Here is a 21,675-nt window from a genome sequence, read left to right as displayed (position 1 = left end):
AAATAACCTGCGTAACTAGAACTATAAGGCTACTTATAAAGTACAATATAAAATAACAATTAGGTAAATAAAATGGCAAACACATCGCTTTTTCAGAGCCTGTAATTCACAGCTGTAATTTTAAAGCGAGTCAGCACCCTCTCTTTAAAATCCACCTCAATTCAAGCAGCCAAGTCATTTGCTCGAAGACCTTTGCTTCTTGTTCTGAAAATGCTGTGCTGCCAATTCAAGGTTATTATTTCTCATCTTTTACACTACATTTTTATAGCAGTTTTCAATTGCTGTTAAGCTTACTTTCTCCCAAGCTAATCCAATATTGTATGCAATTTTTTTCAGTCTTAATGTTTTCAGAAATTCTAGAACTTGAATTTTTGAGTTCACAACACTAGCAAGTAGCTCACCACGATAGTAGGCTTTGAAGATTCGAATAATGCCCTAATCTATGGGCTGCATTAATGCAGTTGTATTTCTTGGCAGAAACACAACTTTAAAACTTGCCATCTTTTGATTTCAGAACATCAGCCAAAGGATGAGCTGGGCAGTGATCCAACAGTAACAGTCTTTTCTTCAAGACTAATTTTTTGGAAAGCAAGTGGCATTTCACCGATGGTACAAACTAACTTTCAAATCAGGGAGTAAAAATATCACTTGTAATCCAAGCACTGGAGCTATTTTTATAAATCGCAGGTAGAAATTTCATGTTGACATGCTTAAAACACTGGGGACTGACTTTTACCAAAGCACAATGGCTTTAATCTGTGATTTCCAGTCTTGTTCGCACAATACTGTACATCACGGTAACAAAGTATTTCTCTCTTTGTTAATTTTCATTCCTGCTTTGTTGGATACATTTTTAATATCCAGTGAAGTTTACAGTGCCATTTCGTCACAACTGTTCATCTTGGAATTCACTATCTTAAATCACAAAACACAAAAATTCAGGGAAATGGTCCTGCTGCTGTAATGTCACCTAATGTAGATTCATCTACAAGACTAACCTGGGATATCCCATTACAATCTATCTTCTATCTCCAAAGTTAACCTTCAGAAGCTTTAAATGTGTTGTCTCCACCAAGCAGCTAATGAAATTTAAGTGCCTGTACTTTTAAAATTACCCCATTTATCAGTACTCCTTTACTCGCATCTGTAGAAACTGCTTGAAACACTGGTCTATGTGACTGTTTTCAGTCTAGTTTTTTTTTCTTTGGAGGCCTACTTCATCTTTTATGGAGTCTATGATGAATGCAATATTTCTTCTTCTTTTGTCCAGCCATGGATTGTTTCTTCTGGGGTCCCATACTCTTAACATATACTGCCACTCTTAACTCTATCAATAATCTTTAATTTTTCTTCAACTGTATAATTTTTTTTTTTTTTTTGGTGGCCATTAATTCAGTCCTACTGATTTAATAATTTTGCCAAATATTTATTTCAGATGCCTACGAATTTACTATGTTTTTTTTGAGAAAACTAAATCAAAACCAAACTGTCTGGCCTATCATAAGTACCAAAGTGAAGTCACATGATTTCTCCATGAATCACTTGTCACTTCATGTATATTTTTGTCTCGCTTAGCTCTTAGCAGTTTTTGCTATTCCAAGTGTAACTTCTAATCAAAGACAGGATGTCGTGTGCTGTTGTTTACAAAAATTTACTTTGTAACTAATATTCTTTAGTTACTTTGTAACTAAAGAATAATAGCCATATTCTTCTTCAGTGGTAGCTTTTTGTAATTAGCATTCAACTGATATACTACTCTAATGCATCTCTAGCTGAGGGTAGAAACTGGGTGTCTACAGTAATTAGTCTCTGACGATTCCTGTTGTTGACAAAAATTACTCTGCAAATGAATACGTCGAAACGAATATGCAGCAGCCAATTTTTAGCAAATTTCCCTTTTTGGAAATATGGTAGTAGGTTGTACAGTAGATACAAGTATATACAGTATTCACCTTTTCGAGTTCCCAATATGAAATTGCTAGTTCTTTGAACACACTATTTTTTTTCATAATTCGTTTTGGGGAAATGATCATATCCATGGAATATCCGAAACCATGGTATGAAGAGGAGCATTATATTGAGGTTGCACTGTATTGGAATTCAATTTAGCAACGATTCATAACACTATAAAAAGCAAATCCAACTAACTTGTTTATCTTAACTGATAGCAGAAATAACGAAATCTTGGAACAAGAAATGTTCAGTGCATACTGCTATATCAGGTATTACAGTGGCATTGACTAAATCAACAAATTAAATAAAACATCCATGACAAAAAAAAAAAAAAAAAAAATTTAGCATATCATTTTCAAAATTCTAATCCTTACCGTTGAAAGAGGTTGCTTCCGAAGTTGGACTTAAGTTTGACTAACTTGTGGAAATTCAGAACATTTAAGAATTCTCTAGATCCTGAACATTTATAACTGTGGAAGTTTCACTTAACAGCCACCTTTTAAGTGGTGTTGGTTTTTTTTTAACCAGTGACAAATTTCTGCATGGAACTTACATTTCGTGACTTTTCAATCTAATATATCCACATCATACCCTACAATACTCATATTATTAGCGATGCAGTTTATTATTTGATACTCAGATTTATATTTAAAAGCATTTTAATATTCTTTCTTATGACTATGGAATAGTGTAAAACTGTTTTCAAACCTCAGGGTATTCAAATTAAAAGGCACAATGCACTTTTTTTAGGTTTAGGCTAATTTGTCATCTGTACATTTTGTTGTATTTGGGATGAAATTTTTGAATTTGATGTTAAAATTGGACTAAGCAATACCATTTACATTTTACAATTTCTAAATTTAAATTTTTCTTAAATAACTGCCTTTATTTCAATGGGAAAGCTCTTCCTGTCCTCAGTTTAGTCTAAAAACATTATAGGTATACTTCTAAGTGAAATATAATCCAATTTTGTTTGAAGAAATAAAAAAAAAAAAAAAAAAAAAAAAAAGCACAACAATTGTAGCTTGGTACACAGCATGTAACTACCGTCATAATCAACTGTTCTATATCTCTAAATATGTATATTGAAGAGTGAACGTCACATACTTTTATCTTCAAATAATGTTTGTTTGTTTTTTTCAGAGGTACAAAATGATATTTTTAGACTGAATTATGGAGAGGGGAAAAAATCTGTTGATTAGGCAAATTTTGAATTTAGAAAATTTAAACATTAAACAGTAATGCTTAGTCCAATTTTAATAGCAAATTCAAAAATTTCAGTCCAAATATGGCCAAAAATGTCAAGATGGCAAAATAGCCTAAACCTAATAATAAACAAGACAGACCTCGGTGCCTTTTACTTGAAACACCCTGTGTAAATTGCAAGTAACTAAAATGTCTTGCAGGTAACATATGATCCACAAACTATAGGTTAAATGAAACTGTGCTAATGTTAGGATTTATATAATTATCACAGTTGCAATTTTTTTGCACTTTAATATCCCTTTAAATATAAGATGAAGTCTTCTTCATACTGAATGAGAAAGACAACTTCAACATTTCATCTATTAAGATCTTAAAAACATAAAAGGATAAAGATGTCTAACTGTGGTAAACAAAATGTTGAATTTCATTCCTGTTCTTCTCCCTGACCCTCTTTTCCCAGCATCTCATGTCAAAATATAAAAAATATAAAATTTACCCTCTTCATCACTTTCCTCCTCTGGATAAAGTTCCACCAACTCAAAACCATTTTCCAAACACCAGTCCAAAACATTCCTTTTAGTAAGACCTGCAAATATCATAACCAATTAAATTATGTCTGTGCAGGAAAGAATAAGACAAAACAGCTGATAAAAATAAAATTATGTAAGTGAAATTATCCAATCTACACACATCCCCATAATGTATGTCTCATCTTATAGGAAAAATAACACTTTTATTGCAAATATCGTTACAAGTCTGTTATCACATTTGTTATCACTTTAAGCAATAAATTAAACTAATTTAATTGCTTTTTTGTTTATAAGTTACACAGTTAATGTGTAGTAAGTGTTACTTATCAACAGCATATAACCCACAACAAAAAGTAGAATTATTCTAATATACATGGTTAGAAAAAAGTGAGAGTGACAAGACGAATTCTACAATCATTATATAAACTAACTAATGCTTAATCATCAAACCACTGGTAAGTGATTTGTTCCAGTGAACTTTTCTTGTTGGGGAACCAAAGATCAGTGGAATACCTGGAAGCTCAATGATCTGAAGGATGTGATAACAAAAAAGTATGATGTAAAACTACAGCAGACACTTGAACAATATATCCACACCCTGATGGATTACAATTTGGTTATTTAACGCATTTACATTCAAAATGTTATCTAAAGTATTAATAACATATAACAAAATTACAATGAAGGGATGTTTTGATCCCATGAGACTGGACTTCTGTTAGATACTGCATACAGTGTGTGAGGCAACAAAAAAGCTAAAAGAAGTAATTAAAAATAAAGATTTATTTAACTTAACTAATTTTACACCACATCCCCATAAAAGTACTTCTCTCCCCCCTCCAGAATCTAATGCACTAAGCCCAGCAACTCTATCATAGTTAAAAAATAAAAAAAAACTCTGATGGTCAAAAAACCATCTAAATTTTTTTTTTTTTTTTTTGTAAAGACAGACATTTCCTTACCTTTTTCAAGACATCATTAAATCTAGAAAATAAAGGGGAGAAAACCAAAATCATTTGGACCTTAGCTAGAAATTATCAGAAAGATAATTTCTAGCTAAAGCAAACAAATGTGAATGTCTTATGGGCAATTTCAATTTTACCCTATACAATTAGAGCAAGTGGGTGAAAACTTAAACCTTAATGATGTCAAATTTTTAAATCAACTAGACAATTGTTATTTATATCAGCATGTTAATCAAAGTACTGGGGGTACTAGGGAATAGAATATTCTAGACCTGATTGTCACACATGAACCAAATGATATCATAGAGCTAACAGTGCAGGAAACATTAGCAGGGAGTGATCACTGAGTTCTCTGCTGGATGTAGTAGTAGTGGCATGTGATGCAAGAAAGCAAATTTATCCAAAGATGTTACTCATCTTTGGATAAATTCAATGAAAAAGCTTAATGAAACTCAAGAAATCATGTTTGGCAAAAAATGTCTTCTAAAGAAGCTCCCATCTTTCGGATGACCAACTCTTTTTTTTTTTTTTTTGCAAGTGGGTAGCCAATTTTCTTCATTACTGCTCAATGTGGATAATGGTAAATGGCTGTCTTCTAACTTCTCAAATAATGCTGGTGTTACCTAAAGTTTGGTCTTTTCTTATACTATTTTAACTCTTGTATATTAATGAACTTCATCCACTAATTGGAAATCGCATCCATAACTTTGCTGATGATAGTGCATTACACTCCACCTTCCAGATTGAGAAAACCTGCTTTATGCAAACAACTTAAATTCTCAAATATCTCTCACCAATTCCTTAAAATTCTGATCTCCAGGTAAATTAACAATGGGATGAAGAAAACTTGGTTAAATTCAAAACTTCTAAAACTATTTTATTTCATGCAAAAAGTCTATTTCTTATGTTCACCTTCAATGACACTCAGTTTTCTAAGACAAGATCAAATATCTCTATTGGGAATTATCCTAACACAATCTGTTTTAGCATAAGCACATCACAAAAAGGCATTCAGTTTCTCCTATATCCTTCCATGGGCACTGTGCTTCTGAAGTGGCATGTGTAATTTCACTGCTGTCAAAACCATTCCTCAACAAATCAACATCCATTCACTGTCCAACTCCAAGCTCACAGAACTAACTTTTCCTCATTTATGCCTTCATCTAGTTCTGTTCTCTGAAACAACCTTCATATATATTTTCTAACAATTACTATCAACAGAAATTAAAGTCTGTCAACAAGTATTTCTAAAATCAAATAACTTATCAACAGGAAATTCTAAACGGAAAGCATTCAGGGAAGTAATTGTAGAAGTTGCTATACTTTTTATAGCAACTAAAGGATACTGTTTAAGGTTCGGAACTAAATAATGTCAGGCGAATTTATGAAACTAGTGGTAGAGAATAAAATTACATGGGATGCATATAAATTATCAGGGGATACAGAAACTTCACAGTACATGTAAATGAGTCTGCAGATCACAAAGAGGATTAGGCAAGCTAAGACAGATTACAAGAAGTCTCTGACAAAGAATACAACAAAAAGTAGCAAAAACTTCTTTACTTAAGTAAACACTAGGAGGAAAGCATTGAATCACATAGGTCTGCTAAGTATGAATGGTATAACTGATGATGAGCCTGCTCAAGTTGCTGACAAACTGACACCTCACATCTACATTCACACAAGGAATTTTTCAGGAATGCAGATACCAGAAGTATATCAAATTTTAACCTAACAGGGGCTAAATGACCTTGTGATAACTGAGAGGAAAGTGAAAGAGCAATTATTGAAACTAAAACTGAATAAGGTGCTTGGGTGGACAAGATCTATCCAATTATAATAAGGGAGGCAGCAAAGAGATAAGTAACTTTCAGGCATAAATATGAGAGTATCCTTGAGTTTTGGAGAGGCCCCAATGGATTGGATGTGTGTGAATGTATTCCCAATTCAAAAAGGAGGATGATAAAAGGGTGATATGAGTAATTATAGACCTGTTGCCTTGACTTCTCTTCCACAGAAAGTAATGGAATCAGTGGTTTAAGTAACAATGCAGGAGACAGCGACATAGACAGAAATGCATTTATACTGGGGGATTTTAACTTCCCAGATATTGACTGGAACTTGTGGGTTGGTCATTCACACACTAGTCAGACTTTTGTGGATTTATTGGATGATTGTTTTCTGCAGCAGCAGCATGTTCGAGAGGCAACCACAGAGAGTAATACTCTTGATCTGGTTATCAGCAGTGATCATTCGTGTATTAAGAATTTGCAGATAAAGGAACCACTAGGTGGCAGTGATCACAGTGTACTGATGTGGGATTTACTTAAAGATTTAATTACCATCAGGGGTAAAGGAAAGATTTTTTGCTTCCGTAAAGGCGAGTACAGTGGTCTAAGACAGTTTTTAAATTCTGTACAGTGGGATTAACTGACGATGTTACCAACAGTAAATTCTAAGTGGGAAGCATTCAAGGAATTAATCGTGGATGCTACTAAAAGTTTCATACCTATTAAGAAATATTGTTCAAGGTAGGCCTAAATGGTTATCTAATGAACTAATGAGACTTGTAACAGAGAAGAAAAATGCATGGGATGCATATAAATTATCAAGCGACTCAGAAGCCTATGGCAGATATAAGCTAGTCTGTAATCAGGTCACAAAGGAGGTTAGGCAGGCGAAGGCAGATTACGAGAAATACTTGGCAAAAGATGCTAAGAAAAACAGCAAGGATTTCTTTACTTATATAAATTCTAAAGGGAAGGGGATGAATCTGATTGGTCCACTTGACATTGATGGTTCGACTGTTGATGATCCTGCTCAGATAGCAAACAAACTGAATGAGTATTTTGCATCTACATTCACACATGAGGAATTATTAAGGTTTGAAAATGGCAGAAGGTTATCAAATTGTAGTAGGATACTTAATGATTTTGTAATAACTGAAAGCAAAGTGGAGGAGAAATTGTTGAAGTTAAACATAAGAAAAGCACCTGGGGTGGATGGGATCTATCCAGTTATATTAAAGGAGGCGGCAAAGCAACTAAGCAAACCCTTAGCCATAATTATGAGAGCATCCTTGGACTCAGGGGAGGTTCCCATGGACTGGAGATGTGCAAATGTATCCCCAGTTCACAAAGGGGGATCGAAGGGTGACACGAGTAATTACAGACCAGTTAGTTTAACTTCTGTTCAGGGTAAAATAATGGAGTCACTGGTTAAAGATGCATTTCAGGATCATCTAGACAAGACTGCAGCAATAATTCAGACACAGCATGGGTTTGTTAAGGGAAAGTCTTGTCTGACAAATTTGATAGGATATTAACTGGCCTCCGTAGCCGAGTGGGCAAGAGCAGGAGTGCAGTAGCACACGCTCTTTGAGTTAGACCGGGGTTCAAACCCCTGACTGCTGAATACGGTCAATCTGCCAACCCGCACTGGACCAGCGTGGCAGATTATGGTCCATTTCCCCCAGCATGAATTGTTGAGGAGGTTTCCATCCTGCAGTGGGTTGATAATGGCTGTACTTTACTTTTACTTTTTATGATGTGGTTACAAAGGAACTGGATGCAAAAAATAATTTTGATATCATATATTTGGATTTCAGGAAAGCTTTTGACACTGTTGCGCATGGAAGACTATTGTACAAATTGGAGATGGTTAAGTGGGAGAAGACAGAGGGTGGTAATCAATGGGTGCCTCTTCGTGGACTAGTGTTATTAGTGGAGTCCCACAGGGTTCGGTGTTAAGTCCACTGTTGTTTTGTATATTTATCAATGATATTGATGAAGGTATATCAGGCTTAATGTCGAAGTTTGCAGATGATACAAAGGTTGGCAGGGTTGTTAATGACAGTAATGGCAGTGTGCTACTGCAACAGGATCTAGATAATTTGGGTAGATAGGCTAAGAAGTGGCAACTGAAGTTTAACCTTGACAAATGCAAAGTACTGCATATGGGTAGAAGTAACCCCAGAGAAACGTACCAACTGTGTGGTACTACACTTAAGGTGGTAGAAAATGAAAAAGACCTGGGAGTAATTGTGCAGTCAGATATGAAGTTTTCTGAGCAATGCAGACAGGCTGCCAGGGCAGGTCATGGGGTTTTGTCAATGATATATAGGAATTTTGCTAGCAGGGAGAAGGTGGTGATTGTCCCTCTGTATAAGGCAATGGTCAGGCCATGCCTTGAGTACTGCGTACAGGTCTGGAGGCCTCATTTTAGGAAGGATGTAGATTTACTTGAGCGTGTAGAGAGAAGGGCAACAAGATTTGTGAGGGGAATGAAGGGATCCTCTTACCAAGAGAGGCTTAAGTTCTGCAAATTGCAGTGGCTGGAGACTAGGCACCTGCGCGGTGATCTGATTGAGGTGTATAAGGCCTTGAATGGGTTGAGCACGCTGAATTCTGATGGGATCCTTCCACTTGTTCAGATTACGAACCTAAGGGGGCATAAATTCAAATTAAGAAAAGACAGATGTAGAATAGATGTGCGGAAATTTGCCTTTAGCCAGCGGGTGGTTAATTGCTGGAACAAACTTCCATCTGTCGTTGTGGAAGTTGACAGGTCAAATAAATTTAAGGAGGAACTGGACAGGCTTTTGGAAGGAATGGCGTGATTTTTTTTTTTGGCTGATGCTGCATAAGCTTATACACTTGCTTTCTTGCATCACATGCCACTACTACTGCAATCACAGCATGGATTTGTTAAGGGGCAGTCCTGTCCGACCAATCTGATTGGATACTATGATAGAGTAAACAAAGGAGCTGGATGCAAAAAAAAAATATTATTAACATCATTACTTAGATTTCAGAAAAGCTTTTGAAAATATACCACATAAAAGATTTCTGTACAAACTGAAGCAGTGTAGCATTAGGAGTAAGTTATTGCTATGCATAAAGGGGTGAATGAGAGGGAGAAGACAGAGTGGTTATGAACAACTACTGCTCTTCTTGAACAAATGTTATTTGTGGAGTCCCCCAGGGTTTAGTGCTGGAACCACTATTGTTTTCAATATTTATTAATCATACTAATAGGGCATATCTAGCTTAATGTCCAAGTTTCTGGATGATACAAAAGTTGACAAGAAAGGTCTAAAGTCAAATGACTATTTTAGTAATTATTTGACTTTAGACCACAATCAGAGTATCTTACAGCACAAGATCTAGAAAAATTATGCAGATGGGCTGAGAAGTGGCAACCTCTCTTCTCTTTTGGGGATTACCCTGATTCCTAATCTCTTGGCACAAGCACATTACAAATATTGCTTCCTCTGCATCTAAAAAACTTGGTTTTCTCTTTCGCTTTCGGCGTTACTTTTCTTCCAAACAGCTGTTCACTCTGTACAAATTGCAAATCTGCCCTACCGTGGAATATTGTTCATACTTTTGGGGCGGTGCCCCCAAAACCTCTCTCAGGCCTCTAGATTCTATTCAGAAGATGGCAGTTAGGTTAATTAATGACTCCTCTCTAACAGAGTCTCTCCAATCACTGTCTCCCAGACATACTGTCTCTGCTGCATGACTTTTGTACAGATACTTCCATGGACACTGTTCTTCTGAATTGGCTTCTATAATTTCCCCTCTCTCTCTCTCCCTCTCTTTCTTTCAAAATAGTCCGAACGTGTGCCACCACCAGCCAACATCCATTTACTGTCCAGCTTCAAACTCACAGAATCAACTTTTCATCTTCCTCGTTTATTTATTCAACTGCCGTTTTCTGGAACAACCTTCCTTCGTACGTATTTCCTAAAAATTAGTCTACAGAAGTTCAAGTCTAATGTCAACAAATATCTTCTTTCGTCTTCTCAACCTCCAACCCAAGCACGGTACTAAGAACTATAGGTTCTAATACCTCTCGTGTTTGGGGTTTTCATAAATGAAACAAAAAAAAAAAAAAACTGAAGTTTTACTTTGACAAAATCTCAGATGGACATACCAACTGTGTGGTGCCACATTCAAGGTAGTGTAGAATAAAAAATACCTGGAATTAATTGTGCAATCAGATATGAAGTTCTATGAGCACTGCAGATAGACTGCTAGAATAGCTCATGGGATTTTGTCAATAATATACAGGAATTTTGTCAGCAAGAATATGGAGGTGATTATCCAGTTGTATAAGGCAATGGTTAGGCCACATCTCAAGTACTGTATCAGGTCTGTTAGCCTGATTTTAGGAAAATATAGATCTGTTGGAAAGAGTACAAAGAATAGCAATAAGATTAGTGAAGAGAACAAAAGAATTTTATTACCAGGAAAGACTTCGGTTCCACAAACTGCACCTTGTGAAAACCAAACACATGAAAGATCTGACTAAGGTGTTTAAGGCTGAGTTAGCTAAATGCTGATGGCCTCCTTAAACTTGCCAGACAATACACGAGGCTGCATAAATGTATTGCTTGCTTTCTTGCATCATTTTTCACTACTAATACTAAGTACTATAGGCTCTAATAATTTTTAGGTTTGGGGTATTCATTAAAAAAAAAAAACACAGAACTTTTACTTTCTATTAAACTATTTTCTCCAAATTACCTTTCTAACCAGTGAAGTCATTTTCCTTCTAGTTACAATTCTTGCTGACTGATTTTCGAGATTACAGATTCATCTGGCAACCATACAGCCTTTTTATACCAGTTATATTTACACTAATGTTGACCTTTTTATACTGATACTGACCAGACAGTCCAAACAACACACCAAATACTCTTGATATTTTCCTCAATAAAAACCATTCAAAGTACACAGGGAATGTTAGTTGTCCTGTTGATAAGTCAGACCACAACCTGATAGGCTAATTTTCAACGAAGCCTCATTCCTGTGTACATTTGGTACAACATGAGAGTAAGATACAATGATTAGTGCAATTCCTAATACTCTTTCCATTGGTTGGATTACTAATTGAAATCTAATCTTAATATTTTAGTATTAGTAGTGGCAAATGATGCAAGAAAGCAAGCTTAGAGAACATCAGCCAAAAAAAAAAAACCACCCACCTCACCATTCCATCTCATCCAAGAATTTTTCTAGTTATTTAATTTATTCAAACAACAAGAGATGGAAGTTTGTTCCAACAAGCAATAACCTGCTGGCTGAAGGCAAACTTCTGCATATCTGTCCTGCAATCATCCTTCCTCAAATTTTATGCCCCTTCATGTCTGAAGTCTTAGCAATAAAAATGTCATCAATATTGAGCTCACTTAATCCAGTCAAGGCCTTAAACACTTCTATCAAATCTCCTTGCAGGTGCCTAACCTTCAGATGATGCAATTTGCAATACTGAATCCTATTTTGGTAAGAGCACAGTTTTCATCCCTTCAACAATTTGGCTGCTCTTATCTGCACCCGTTCCAGAAGAATTAGTTCCTTATCTGCTAGCAAAGTTTCTGTAAATCACTGACAAAACCCCATAAGCTGTCCTGGCAGCCGGTCTGCATTTTTTGGAGAACTTAACATCTGACTGTACAATTACCTCCAAGTATATTCATTCTCCACTATGCTGAGTCTTATGACACAGTTGGTACATTAACCCCACAGAAACGTACCACCTGTGTAGTACCACACAGTTGGTACATTTCTCTGGGGGTTACTTCTACCCTCTGGTAAATGCCAGAAGGGAAATATACCCAAGCTTAAGAAACCAATATACAAGCCTAATAAGGCAGAAAAAAAAGGGGGAGGCGGACTCCTGGCAAGTGCTTGCTGATACCACTGGTAATGTGGTATCAGCAAGCACCCACAGAGAGTTGTTTACTATACTGTTACCAACAAGCTGCCAAAAGACAATATGGTTAACACCACAAACACAAACGCTAGCCAGGCTACCAACACCTAGGAAGAAACAGTCAGTAATATTCTTAATGCACTGTTTCCAGTAAATGCAATCCACTTACAGTCAAACATATGCATTGAAATCAACAACTATCAAAATCTGGAGATTGAAATGCCTTTCACCCAAGGAACTATTAACAGTATCAGACAGGACAAAATCAACAAATGTCCTGGTAACAACCCTATTAAAACAGAAATGGTAAAAGAACTAGCCAAAAGCCATCTGCATCATCCCCTGCAACTATTTAATAACTACTTACATAGGGGAATTTTTCCCACTTTATGAAAACAAGCAAATGTAAGTTTAATACTAAAGAATAAGAAAAACTCCAAACAGACCCACTGCCTTTTTAGCCAGTTCTGGGCAAGGTATTGGAAAGGCTGTTATACTCAGGCTGGAAATGCAATACCTGAATGCTAACTTATAATCAGACAGATAACATGGATCTAAAAAGGGTTGCTCCACAGAGGATGCCATGAACTATCTAGTCAAAACAGCAACTACAGCAGCAGAAGAAACTTAACACTTGCCATATCAATTAACTTTGCAGGAGCTTTTAATGCCCTATTGTGGCCCAGCATAGTAGTAGTACTAGTGGCATGTTTTTGTTTTGTTTGGTTTTTAGGAGCATTAGCAACTAAGGCCATATTGCTCCGGGAATATGCGGTGGTCATTCCCTTGACCTTTCCGCATCCTCCGTATTTGGTGGTGACGGTCTCGAACCCCGGTCTAATCAAGAAGCGTGTGCTACGCACTGCTGCTCCTTCCCACCTGGCTACGGAGACGCCCTAGTGGCATGTGATGCAAGAAAGCAAGTGTATGAGCTTATGCAGCATCAGGCAAAAAAAAAAAAAAAAAAAATATCACACCATTCCCTCCAAATGCCTGTCCAGTTCCTCCTTAAATTTATTCAACCTATCAACTTCCACAACGGCAGATGGAAGTTTGTTCCAGCAATTAACCACCCGCTGGCTAAAGGCAAATTTCCACACATCTATTCTACATCTGTCTTTTCTTAATTTGAATTTATGCCCCCTTAGGTTCGTAATCTGAACAAGTGGAAGGATCCCATCAGAATTCAGCGTGCTCAACCCATTCAAGGCCTTATATACCTCAATCAGATCACTGCGCAGGTGCCTAATCTCCAGCCACTGCAATTTGCAGAACTTAAGCCTCTCTTGGTAAGAGGATCCCTTCATTCCTCTCACCAATCTTGTTGCCCTTCTCTGTACACACTTAAGTAAATCTACATCCTTCCTAAGATGAGGCCTCCAGACCTGTACGCAGTACTCAAGGCGTGGCCTGACCATTGCCTTATACAGAGGGATAATCACCTCCTTTTCCCTGCTAGCAAAATTCCTATATATCATTGACAAAACCCCATGACCTGCCCTGGCAGCCTGTCTGCATTGCTCAGAAAACTTCATATCTGCCTGCACAATTACTCCCAGGTCTTTTTCATTTTCTACCACCTTAAGTGCAGTACCACACAGTTGGTACGTTTCTCTGGGGTTACTTCTACCCATATGCAGTACTTTGCATTTGTCAAGGTTAAACTTCAGTTGCCACTTCTTAGCCCATCTGCCCAAATTATCCAGATCCTGTTGCAGTAGCACACTGCCATTACTGTCATTAACAATCCTGCCAACCTTTGTATCATCTGCAAACTTCGACATTAAGCCTGATATACCTTCATCAATATCATTGATAAATATACAAAACAACAGTGGACCTAACACCGAACCCTGTGGGACTCCACTAATAACATTAGTCCAAGAAGAGCAGCACTCATCGATTACCACCCTCTGTCTTCTCGCACTTAACCATCCTTTTATCCATTGTAGCAACTTACCCTTAATACCATTCTGCTCCAATTTGTACAATAGTCTTCCATGCGCAACAGTGTCAAAAGCTTTCCTGAAATCCAAATATATGATATCAAAATTATTTTTTGCATCCAGTCCCTTTGTAACCACATCATAATAACCTATCAAATTTGTCAGACAAGACTTTCCCTTAACAAACCCATGCTGTGTCTGAATTATTGCTGCAGTCTTGTCTAGATGATCCTGCAATGCATCTTTAACCAGCGACTCCATTATTTTACCCGGAACAGAAGTTAAACTAACTGGTCTGTAATTACTCGTGTCACCCTTCGATCCCCTTTGTGAATTGGGGATACATTTGCACATCTCCAGTCCGTGGGAACCTCCCCTGAGTCCAAGGATGCTCTCATAATTATGGCTAATGGTTTGCTTAGTTGCTTTGCCACCTCCTTTAATATAATTGGATAGATCCCATCCACCCCAGGTGCTTTTCTTATGTTTAACTTCAACAATTTCTCTTCTACTTTGCTCTCAGTTATTACAAAATCATTAAGTATCTTGCTACAATTTGATAACCTTCTGCCATTTTCAAACCTTAATAATTCCTCATGTGTGAATGTAGATGCAAAATACTCAATTCAGTTTGTTTGCTATCTGAGCAGGATCATGAACAGTCGAACCATCGATGTCAAGTGGACCAATCAGATTCATCCCCTTCCTTTTAGAGTTTATATAAGTAAAGAAATCCTTGCTGTTTTTCTTAGCATCTTTTGCCAAGGATTTCTCCTAATCTGCCTTCGCCTGCCGAACCTCCTTTGTGACCTGATTACAGATTAACTTACATCTGCCATAGGCTTCTGAGTCGCTTGATAATTTATATGCATCCCATGCATTTTTCTTCTCTGTTACGAGTCTCATTAGTTCATTTGACAACCATTTAGGCCTAAACCTTGAACAATATTTCTTAATAGGTATGAAACTTTTGGTAGCTTCCACGATTAATTCCTTGAATGCTTCCCACTTAGAATTTACTGTTGGTAACATCGTCAGTTGATCCCACTGTGCAGAATTTAAAAACTGTCTGAGACCACTGTACTCGCCTTTACGGAAGCAAAAACCCTCTCCTTTACCCCTGATGGTAATTAAATCTTTAAGTAAATCCCACGTCAGTACACTGTGATCACTGCCACCTAGTGGTTCTTTTATCTGCAAATTCCTAATACATGAATGATCACTGCTGATAACCAGATCAAGAGTATTACTTTCTCTGGTTGCCTCTCGAACATGCTGCTGCAGAAAACAATCATCGTAATCTGAACAAGTGGAAGAATCCCATCAGAATTCAGCGTGCTCAACCCATTCAAGGCCTTATACACTTCAATCAGATCACCATGCAGGTACCTAGTCTCCAGCCACTGCAATTTGCAGAAATTAAGTCTCTCTTGGTAAGAGGATCCCTTCATTTTCCTCACCAATCTTGTTGCCTTCTCTGTACACACTCTAGCAAATCTACATCCTTTCTAAAATGAGGCCTCCAGACCTGTATGCAGTACTCAAGGTGTGGCCTGACCATTGCCTTATACAGAGAGACAATCACCTCCTTTTCCCTGCTAACAAAATTCCTGTATATCATTGACACAACGCCATGACCTGCCCAGTCAGCCTGTCTGCATTGCTCAGAAAACTTCATATCTGACTGCACAATTACTCCCAGGTCTTTTTCATTTTCTACCACCTTAAGTGTAGTACCACACAGTTGGTACTTTTCTCTGGGATTATTTCTACCCATGTGCAGTACTTTGCATTTGTCAAGGTTAAACTTCAGTTGCCACTTCTCAGCCCATCTGCCAAAATTTTCTAGATCCTGTTGCAGTCGCACACTGCCATTACTGTCATTAACAACCCTGCCAACCTTTGCATCATCTGAAAATTTTGACACTAAGCCTGATATACCTTCATCAATATCATCGATAAATATACAAAACAACTGTCTTGTTTAGATGATCCTGCAATGCATCTTTAACCAGTGGCTCCATTATTTTACCCAGAACAGAAGTTAAACTACTTGTCTGTAATTAATTGCGTCACCCTTCAATCCCACTTTGTGAAGTGGGGATACATTTGCACATCTCCAGTCCATGGGGGACCTCCCCTTGAGTCCAAGGATGCTCTCATAATTATGGCTAAGGGTTTGCTTACTTCCTTTGCTGCCTCCTTTAATATAACTGCATAGATCCCATCCACCCCAGGTGCCTTTCTTATGTAACTTCAACAATGTCCTCCACTTTGCTCTCAGTTATTACAAAATCATTAAGCACCTTGCTACAATTTGATAACCTTCTGGCATTTTCAAGCCTTAATAACTCCTCATGTGTGAATGTAGAGGCAAAACACTCATTCAGTTTGTTTGGTATCTGAGCAGGATCATCAACGGTCGAACCATTGATATCAAGTGGACAAATCGGATTCATCCCCTTCCTTTTAGAGTTTATATAAGTAAAGAAATCCTTGCTGTTTTTCTTAGTATCCTTTGCCAAAGATTTCTCGTAATCTGCCTTTGCCTGCCTATCCTTCTTTGTGACTTGATTACAGACTAGCTTATATCTGCCATAGGCTTCTGTGTCACCTGATAATTTATATGCATCCCATGCATTTTTCTTCTCTGCCACGAGTCTCATTAGTTCGTTTGACAACCATTTAGTCCTAAACCTTGAACAATATTTCTTAATAGGTATGAAACTTTTAGTAGCTTCCACAATTAATACCTTGAATGCTTCTCACTTAGAATTTGCTGTTGGTAACATCATCAGTTGATCCCACTGTACAGAATTTAAAAACTGTCTGAGACCACTGTAGTCACCTTTACGGAAGCAAAAACCCTTTCCTTTACCCCTGATGGTAATTATATCTTTGCAGATAAAGGAACCACTGCCACCTAATGGTTCCTTTATCCAAATTCTTAATACACGAATGATCACTGCTGATAACCAGATCAAGAGTATTACCCTCTCTGGTTGCCTCTCGAACATGCTGCTGCAGAAAAGAATCATCCAAGAAATCCACAAAAGTCTTAGTGGCCAACCCACAAGTTCCAGTCAATATCTGAGAAGTTAAAATCCCCCATTATAAGACATTCTGATTTACTAGTCCACTCTACTTCTCTGTACAACTGTTCATTGTACTCATTGGCATCATTGGGCCTATAACACACTTCTACTCTTATTTTTGCTTTCACAGAGCTTATGTCACACCAAACTGACTCAACAGTGCCCTGTTCATCTATATCAACTGGATGTACTTCTTTTGATTTTATGTTTTTCATAATTAACAGTATAACACCTCCTCCCTTTCTATCCTGTCTATCCTTTCTGTACACATTGTACTCCCCAAATTCCAGTTCTGCATTCCTAATATCTTTGAGACACCACGTCTCTGATATCCTAACAATATCTGTCTTTGATGTCTTGACCAACACTTTAAATTCATCAAATTTAATTACTATACTTCTAGAATTGGTATACATGCACCTATTCTTATTCTTAGTTACCCTAACACATCCCATGTACCCACCTGTTTCACAATGACTGCCATCAGTCCCTGAAACCCCCAGCACCTCTCGCTCCAGGCCACTGCTTATTCTAATAAAAGTAGTGCAAGAATCATCTTCACCTCTGCCTGCAGCTACTTTAAACCTTTTAGTCTGTGAATCCCCCCAAGCTTGCAGTTTTCCGACCCACCTAACACTGCCTCGAAAGCATCAGCAAATATTCTTGCACCCTTTCTATTTAAGTGTATCCCATCCCTGTAGAAGCAATCTCTCCTGTTAACAAGCACAGACCACGCTGAAAAAAAAATTATACCCCTTGAGCCTTGCACATTCCCTCCAGGGCCGAATTGGTTGACAAGGCTCTCATCATGTACTCCCTCCTATCGTGTCTGGGCAGAATTGCAGACACTTTCAAATTTAACCCTAACTCATGACTTCTTTTGCAACATTGACCTGTACTTGTTAAGTAAATCTGCAGATCTCCTACTCTTAATGTCATTGGTGCCAATGTGTACAACAATGTCACCTTTTGTGCCCTTACAATAGAGTCACCAACAATAACTAATTCCTGTGGGATCAGTACATTCTGCCTTGGAGATTGCTGCTGTGTTGCCTGATGCCCAGGAGTGAGCTCTGGCATTGAGTTGGGCAGCTGAGAGCTTGACGTGCCCCTCATATTAATTTCTTCAATTGCATCTCTCCTACACCTCAAGCTCTCATAGATGCCCATTAGAACGCTGAGTTCCAGAGAGTTTGGCAAACATTTCACAAGTTGCACATTATTTTAGGCTGTGATGCATTGGAGAAGTGCCACCCTCAGTTCTTCCCAGAGTCACAGCACTCCTGTCACTTTGGGCTCATTGCTTTGCTGCTCTGCATACTTTGCAGACTGTGATATGCTGGAATACCAAAATCTGTACCAGATAATACAAGATTACCTTAGATACAGAGAGGTATCAGTCAAAACCAGATACCAGTGCATCACTAGAAAAGTGACACAAAGATGCCCCTTGGGCAGAGGTTCCCAAACTTTCTCAGTTCACGGCACCCTTAGTGTTTCAGTAATTTTTTCACGGCACCCCTAGGCCAAAAGAAACACCTAACAGTTCTGTTTATTAAGTAGTTAGGTCCAAACAACTTAATAAGTAATGTTGAAATTGTGAACTACCTCGAGCTAGTAGTTTGCGCCGGGTCTGACAGATGTCTAGTATCACTGTTTCCCTCGAAAATTTAAAATATCCCGCGCCGCACAGTTTGGGAACCGCTGCCATAGGGTGTAGTGCTGGTTCTCTGTTTCTGGAACCTGGTGCTGGAGGGACATCAGATAGGCCCAGAATACAGGGTGGCCTTTGCTGACAACCTTTCCTTGCTTGTTAAGGCCAAAACCAGGGCTGTTTTGGAAGAGCACACAAATTTAGCAATCAATACCCTCCAGCAATGGGCAAGTATACACAAACCAACAATATCCAGCAGTAAAACTAAAATCAATACTGTTAAAAGGTAATTTTAACAGCTGTCCACAGATTAAAATAGCATATATAAAACAATAGCTCTAATTACTGAACTGAAAGACTTAGGTATAATTTTTGATAAGTTAACCTTCTACCCACATCTTGTAAACTTAGCTAAAACGTTAGGAACTATTCTGGTATGATTGCTAGAATCAGTTGCACTGACTGGGAACTAAAGAGGAGGGCAGCTGTACTCATCAACAGGGCCATCTTCCTCCCAGTCATTACCCATGGCACAGGCATATGGTACTACAGTCACTCCAGACAGAAATAAAAAGAAGCTAGTCCATTCAGAGGATTATACTCTTAACTATCAGTAGGGCACACTACATTGTCAATACACTTGCTCTACAGGTCCTGGCAGGGGGCAATGCCAGGACCTGTAGACTTAAAAGGTAGTTAGCAGAGGCCTCAATTATAGCCTTCAGAAGCAAATCCCAACCAACACCTTGGTGATCGCAATAAACACTGAGGCAGACATAAAACAGGAGAAGAAAAGGATCCTATCCACACTCTGCCAGCTATGGCAGAGTCAATCAGAGTTATTAGGAGGTTCCTGCCAAAAGTAGCAATATAGTAGTAGTATTTGCCATATAATGCAAGGAAGCCACAGGCTTTTGCTGCACTGGCTAAAAAAAAAAAAAAAACGAAGTAGATAAGAAAACACAAATTATATGATTCCCTCCTCACACAGGTAAGTATACAGTAGACCTTGGAATTTAATCAAACTGTCAGCCTTAACTACCTATGAGGGCAACTTGTTCCAGCTCTCTATCAACGCTTCATTGTCTAAAAGAAACTTCCTAGAATCTAATCTAAACCCTCAAACCCTGTAATTTGAATTTATTACCCATAGTTCTGGAATTCTTTATAACAGTGAAAATTCCATCTTCATTAATTTTACTAATCCCTCTCAGAGTCTTATAAACCTCAATCAGGTCACCTTTGAGGTGCCTGGTTGCCAAGATCTGTAGCCCACATAATTGGAGTCTCCTCATAGTATACAATCAAATTGGTCTAACAAGACTGCCCCCCCCCTTAACAAACCAACACTGTTATTAAAGTATAACTGCACTTTTGTTAGATTGTCTACCTTACAGAACAGAAGTTCAGCTAAAACTCTGTAATTACTCATATGTTCCCCTCTGTAAACTAGTGATACATTCGCACATCTCCAATCCACAGGGACCTCTCGTGAATCCAAAGGTGCCATCATAATTAAGGCTAAGGTTTGCTTACCACCTTTGTTGCCTCTCTTAATATGACTGGATATATTCCATCTACCCCAGGTGCCTTTTTTATGTTTAACTTCAATAATTTCTCTTCACTTTCCTCTCTATTATCACAAATTCATTCAACTCACTGTTAGAGTTTGATAAACTTCTGACATCTCCTTCCCTAAAGAATTCCTCACGTGTGAATGTAGATGCAAAACACCCATTCAGCCTGTCAGTCACACTTGAGCAGGTTTATCAACAGTTTAACCAGAAATAACAAGGACCTATTTGATCCAACCACTACTTCCTTCTGCTGTTAATAAATAAGTAAAGAAGTTTTTGCTGCTTTTCTTGGATTCTTTGCCAGACATTTCTCGTAATCTGCTTTGACTTGCCTAACCTCCTTTGTGACATGATTGCAGACTAGTTTATATCTACCATAGGCTTCTGTATCACCTGATAATTTATGTGTGTCCCATGCATTTTTTTTTCTCTGCCACATGTATTTCAACAATATTTCTTAGTTGGTATGAAAATCCTAGTAGCATCTATGATTATTTCCTTGAATATTTCCCAATTAGAATTTGTTGTTGGCAACATCATTAGTTGGTCCCTCTGCACAGAATTTTAAAAACTGTCTGAGACCACTATAGTCTCCTTTATGAAAGCAAAATCCCTTCCCTTTACCCTTGATGGTATTTACATCTTTAAGTCAATCTCACATTAGTATACTGTGATCACTGCCACCTAGTGGTTCTTTTATCTGCATATTCTTAATGTATGAAAAATTAGTGTTGATATTCAGAACAAGAGTATTGCTCCCCCTTGTTGCTCCAATAACATGCTGCTGTAGAAAATTCTTCCAATAAATTCCCAAAAGTCTTGCTAGCATGTGAATGACCAACCCACAAATTCCAGTCAACATATAGAAAGTTAAAATCCCTATAATAAGACATTCTGATTTACTGGCCCACTATTTCTCTGTACAGTTGTTTGTTGTGCTCATAGTAATATTAACAGTCATACAGTGCAGAGAAGCCACATGCTTCTGATACTGGCCTTTAAAAAAAGAGTAGATAAGAAAAAAAATGAT

At 37.7% G+C, this 21,675-nt stretch overlaps 1 protein-coding gene across 2 annotated transcripts in view; it reads right to left on the bottom strand.

Moving 5' to 3' along the window:
* The window catches only part of LOC150083333 (alpha- and gamma-adaptin-binding protein p34), a 150,652-nt gene that overhangs the window by 104,062 nt on the left and 24,915 nt on the right, over positions 1-21,675 (bottom strand). For both annotated transcript variants that reach the window (XM_090377190.1, XM_090377189.1), the window contains exon 4: positions 3,656-3,745. In XM_090377190.1, coding sequence (XP_090233316.1) covers positions 3,656-3,745 — 90 coding nt within the window. The remainder of the gene's footprint in view (positions 1-3,655; positions 3,746-21,675) is intronic.

Source organism: Mastigoproctus giganteus, chromosome 7 (assembly GCF_048544385.1).
Source record: "Mastigoproctus giganteus isolate SK-2022 chromosome 7, ASM4854438v1, whole genome shotgun sequence".
NCBI classification, from domain to species: domain Eukaryota; kingdom Metazoa; phylum Arthropoda; class Arachnida; order Uropygi; family Thelyphonidae; genus Mastigoproctus; species Mastigoproctus giganteus.
This window is presented reverse-complemented; position numbering and strand designations above follow the sequence as displayed.